This window comes from Gekko japonicus, unplaced genomic scaffold, assembly GCF_001447785.1.
Source record: "Gekko japonicus isolate JY-2015 unplaced genomic scaffold, Gekko_japonicus_V1.1 scaffold1404, whole genome shotgun sequence".
In the NCBI taxonomy this organism is placed as follows: domain Eukaryota; kingdom Metazoa; phylum Chordata; class Lepidosauria; order Squamata; family Gekkonidae; genus Gekko; species Gekko japonicus.
Window position 1 is genome coordinate 128971 of NW_015174882.1, and position 5416 is coordinate 134386.

At 43.3% G+C, this 5416-nt stretch overlaps 1 protein-coding gene across 1 annotated transcript; it reads right to left on the reverse strand.

Moving 5' to 3' along the window:
* Positions 1-373: 373 nt before the first annotated feature.
* On the reverse strand, positions 374-5054 carry LOC107121893 (protein BTG2-like). The gene is made up of 2 exons (XM_015424903.1): positions 4714-5054; positions 374-3328 (listed from the first exon to the last, which is right to left on the reverse strand). Exons 1-2 carry the CDS (start codon positions 4886-4888, stop codon positions 2991-2993), a joined length of 513 nt encoding a protein of 170 aa, XP_015280389.1. The 5' UTR covers positions 4889-5054; the 3' UTR covers positions 374-2990.
* Positions 5055-5416: the final 362 nt, after the last annotated feature.

Below are 5416 nucleotides of genomic sequence, written 5' to 3' on the forward strand. Positions count from 1 at the left end.
GAGCCGGAGGCTAAAAATCTGTGAGCTAGCTCACACTAACTCAGCTTAGAGGGAACACTGGTCTCCAACTTTATTGTGTCTTTGAACTGACTGTGAACAATCACCTAACAAGCAAAGTTTGTGGCTCCACAATAGCCAACCTGTCAGGGGATCTTACCTGAAAAACTACATTAGCCCAGGAAGCCAGTTTGATCCAAGATCTTAGCAGGACAGGATACCCCTTCGGGGTAGGGCGGGATATAAATCCAAGGATAAAAAAATAAAAAAAGTGTACTGAAGGCAATGATTGCTCTGCAGTACCAGATCACTGACAAGCTATTAACTAAACATTGTCTATATAGTTTTAAATCACATCACTGTTTTATTTCGGAGCCAAAGTTGTTGGGAATCTTTTTGCAAAGAAGGAACAAGTACTTTGTATCTTTCCAGCAACATACTTCAATTGCTACATTTTTATTAAAGTAACAAAAGTGTACATTTCTCAATATATCTGTACATTTTGCATATAAAAACTATTGTACAATGCTTAGCCCTCCCCTCCCAACCCCCAACACAAAATAGCTTACAAACTTTTCAATTATTTTCACCAATTATGAAAGTAGGTCCCATTCAATAGTCCAGCTCAAGTTTTGCAAACTTTTTTGAAAAGAGGGGGAGAAAGACACACTCACACGCAAAGGCTGTTCCTAAGACACAGTTCTTCAGCACTGCAACAGATTGTGTCAGGCTTGTCATTAGAAGGCAACAAAGAGCATACATCAATTCACAGCTTTTACATGCACAAATTACAAAATAGATCCTGTCCAAATTTGGTTGGCTTAAGGCTAACAAAAACATCCTAGTACTAGATTCCATGCCAGATACAATAGCACGCTATTTGGTAACCTTTACTTGTTTCCCCCAACAACCTTTCAAGGACACTGGGGAGGAAAACAAAGGGGATGGAATAAGCATTTGGTTTTCACAAGCACCTTTAGTTGGTACAGAGGGAGTAAAAGGAAATGTCAAGATACCTTTAAACAGAGTTGCATTAATCATGGCAGCCTGGCAAGCCAAACAAGTACTGGCATTTGGGAAATTCCACGTAGAGGCAGGGAGTGTAGCAAAATAAACATTTTTCCTGGACATACTACAGTTCCCACTCGTATAATGTTTTCTATGCACGAGATAAGGAATGAGGCTCCCATGCAGACTAGAACAGAAACTTTTCTAGGAGGAGGAAGCTACAGTGCAGAAAATGTTCCCCTTAATATGTCACCAAATATTGCACAATTATGCTAACGGAGTGGAGACACTTTAGCTTATAGGGAACCCTTAGTGCTTCACAACTTTTGTATTTGCTGACTAGAGGCTCTGCTCTTCAAAACAAGAGCATTATATATGGAATCAGAAGAAACAAAATAATTAACTGCTGCACTGGTTTGCAGTTTCAGATTTTGCAAGTTAAGAGATCTGGGACACAATGCACCAGAACTTCTCATGTGCAAGCATCACTGATATGAATACAAGAATATACTCAAAGTTCTTGCAAAGTTTCCATTCATCTCAGTGGCTGCACAAAAGAAAATTCTGACAGATCAGGCCCTTTAAAAAAATCTTTTAAACTATTCTGTACAAAAGGCCATCATACTTCTTTAAATGGCATGCTGTTGTGGAGCTGAGATTTCCCAGTTCAGATATTCACATACCCAAACACAAACATTTGAAAAGTTGTATCAGAATGTTTTAAAAAATTACAGATGCTTTGACAACAGAAGCTATCCCAGAGAATTTCCTCCTCCTCCAGAGTGCCCAAGGTTTATAAAACATATTGCACAGTGTCTGAGAACTCAATTCACAAAAGGTAGGAGGAGCAACTCTGGGGGGTTGCAAAGCAGTTGCCTCTTCAAAACAGAAGAGTCAAACCAACCATGTGCTCTGAAGCAGATTTTTAAAAGTTAAGTGCCCTGTTTTTGTAATTGCTTCTCAGCATTTATTGGCAGCATTGTCAGGAATTTTGCAAGGGCAAGATAAAGGCAGTGAAACAGACAAAACCCGGTGAACATTTTCCAGACAGGTGGATTAAGTTCATGTTGGCCTGACCATTTTATTTCTGTGTATGGGAGTTGATTTCCAGAGTAACCAGACAGTACAATCTAAACAGTGTTACACCCTTCTAAGCCCACTGGACTTAGAAGGGTGTAACTCTATTTAGGACTGGATTGAGATAGATGTACCAGATCCTGGACCTGCCTGCCAAGCAAAGTTCCTTAGTATTTCACAATGCAAACTGGGAATTTTGCATGAACATGAGGAACAGGATGAGGTGCAGAAAGGAATCAAACTCCTGTGCGAAGTGATGGGCCAACACTTGAAACCCCACTACCCAAGGGACTGAAAATGTGGCTACAATTGTGACTGGGTGTTTTAACAAAATGCACTGATGTCATGGGGAGGCGAAGAGTTAATCAGACAGGGATAGCGGGTGAAACTGGTGAGGAAACAAACTTGTATCAGTGTAAGAAAATGAACAGGCAACTTTTGAAGAAATGAAAAGGCAAGGCTAGAATAAGCTCACAATGTCCCATCAACACACATGGTTCATTGCTTAAGTACTACCATCCTTGCACTCTGGCCTTGAGATTCACAGTTGTTGTAGCACTTACCCCAGAATGAGTCACTGCTTAAAAGTGCTGTGCCCTGCTCCACTCCCCGCACTCTGGTTCCCAACCCTGCAGTTTCCCAGATAGGCAGGCCAACCCTCCAGAATTGTCATCCAACACTAATTAGGTAGATATTGGCATTGTTTTAATAAACTCACAAGCTTGCAACAGCTTTAGAAAGGCACCTCAACACCACTCCACAGAAAGAGCAGTGCCTGCTACTGGGTTTCATTTTGGATTTTCTCTTTTTTAAAAAAATATAAATAGCTCTTCATTTTTTAAAAATACATCCTCAGGTGAGGTATACAGTAGCCCATGTCTTGGCAGTGTAAAGACAACTGGGAGCGTTTAGCTGGAGACTGTCATCATGTAGTTTTTGGAAGGGCTGGTGCGCCCCAGCATCATCTGATTTTTGCAAGTGAGCATCCCATAGGAGCTCACAGGTGCTGCTGATCCCTCATATAAAACACAGATGGATCCATCCTCACCAATCCGGTAGGAAACCTCAAAAGGGTCTACCCAGAGTGTGAGTTCACTGGGGAGCAGCTGGTATAACTGCTGGAGGCTGAGTCCAATCTGGCAAGCTGCCTTGCTGATGATAGGGTCCATTTTATGGTTGATACGGATGCAGCGGTAGCCAGAGCCTTTGAAGGGTTTCTCAGGGAACCAGTGATGTTTGTAATGCTCTGGAAAAGGCAAAGAAATAAGACAAGAATGGTAAGCAATTGCAGCAGGCCATTTTCACAATAAGAGATACTGCACACAAAAAATGTAGCAACACTTATCTGTAGAGTGGTTTCTTTTAAACTCCTGTCCTAAATCTAGGGTTTTATCTGCTTTTTACTGAAGTCAGGCACAATTCTCTTTTCCTCTTATGACATGGATCAAGGTACCTTAAGGTTTCTCTTCCCCGCCACATGATTTCCTTTTAGATAATTCAAGTACTATTTTCCAAGACAAATAATAACTAAAATGGACTAATACACTGAACTTATTTATTGTTACTCCTATTTGAAGCTTAACCATATGGAAGCTTCCTTTTCCAAATAATCGGGAATTCAGAAGCCAGGTTCTGAAGACTCCAGGAGGTTTTCTGAATGGATTTGTCAGCCCCCTTTGCCAATTACTTAAAGCTGTTTAGCAGACAGCTTCATTAGACATACCCCTAGCTAGCAGCCCTGTCTCCACCCCAAGCTAATGCAGAGCCTCTATCCCATGAGTGTGCTTAGAAAGCCCTTCCAATGGTGTGCTATATTGAATAAGATTGGGAACATAGATTAGGCAGTTTTGACCAAGGCTGCCCACAGTAGACTTTGAGATGGAAGCATCTGCGGAGCGACTCAGAAGTTCCCTTAAGAGAAGAGAAACAAATTCAAACCCCAGTACAGCTGAAAGTGATTTGAGGAACAGGCCTCAGCATCAACACACTAAGTACAGCAGCTCAAAACAGTGCTTCCGTTGAAACCAGCTGCTCACAGACAAATCTACTCAGCTCACAGGAGCTTGGAAAATAAACACAGATGAGGAGCAGAAGAACCACAGGGGTCCCCTGAAGCACACCTCTGCTTCCTTGTTTTAATTCTTCATTTTAATGCAGGTGGTGCAAAAGAACTTCCCAGCGAATGCCTAACATCCCTCACTAGCTTTCTCAATTACAAGAACAGAGAAGTCGCCTTTTTCATCCACACCAATAGTATGCTTGGAGAAGCTTAATGTTTTGCCTCCTACTCGATAATATTTATGCTTTCACAGCTCCAAAAATTTACCAATTTTATAGTTAAAAAAAAAATACCGCCCCCCCCCCAATCCACTATAAGTTACAGTTAGAGAGGCAAACACACAGCACTCGAAATAATAAAGTCTTTATGTATGAGCGGAGATTTAATAGGGCAAAAGGCATTGTCTAGACGAACAAAGAGGAAGCAAGAGCGGCAGAAGGTAAACAGAAGAATCGTCCTTATACTTGCTCAGTGAAAGAAAGGTGAAGCCTGACCAAACGCCTCTCTGCCTGGCCAAGACAATGAGGCCCAGAGGCAGAAAGATTTCCCGAACAGGCAAGCTCCGTTCTCACCTGTGAGCGCCTCTTCGAGGGCCCCGCTGAAAACCTGAAGCTGCTGCTCACTAACGCAGCCCCGGGTCCGGAGCAAGCTGGACACGAAGCCCACGGCAGCGGCGATCTCGGGTACCATGTCTGCCCGGCTGCAATTGCTAACGCAGCTTCCATTCCAGTGCGTGATCTGGCTCATGTCTCGTTTAGTACTGAGGTCAGAGTGCCTCCTTTAAGGCTCCGGGTTGAGGATTAGAAGGAGATACGATAAAGCGGACTGAGTAGCTCGATTCTTCACGTCCGCAGAAGCGGCGGCTAACAACGACACTCTCGAGGGAGGCTTCTTTCACGTCCGCCGCTCTCTCCCCGCTTCATTAATCCGGCTGCGGCTGCAAACCGGTCTCTTAATACGCTTGGAAAGGAAGGCGTCACAAGCCTGAGTGCCTCTGACTGGCTGAGCTCTACTTGGTATGCTAATGAAGTTGTGACCTCAGCCGGGTGGAAGTTGTGACGTAAGTACTGGGAAAGTCTGGGCCCGAGAACATGATAATAGCAGCTGGGGTTAGGAGTGAGGGGGAGGGGAGGTTCCTGCCAGAGGGCTATTTTTAGGGCTTTGCCTAGTAGGGGAGCTGTAGGATTAAGAGCAAAGATTGCATCTTTCCAATTGCAGCGGCTGCAGTATTATTTGTCTAGTAATCAGAGGCGGCTCAAATCAAAGGAAAGGGGA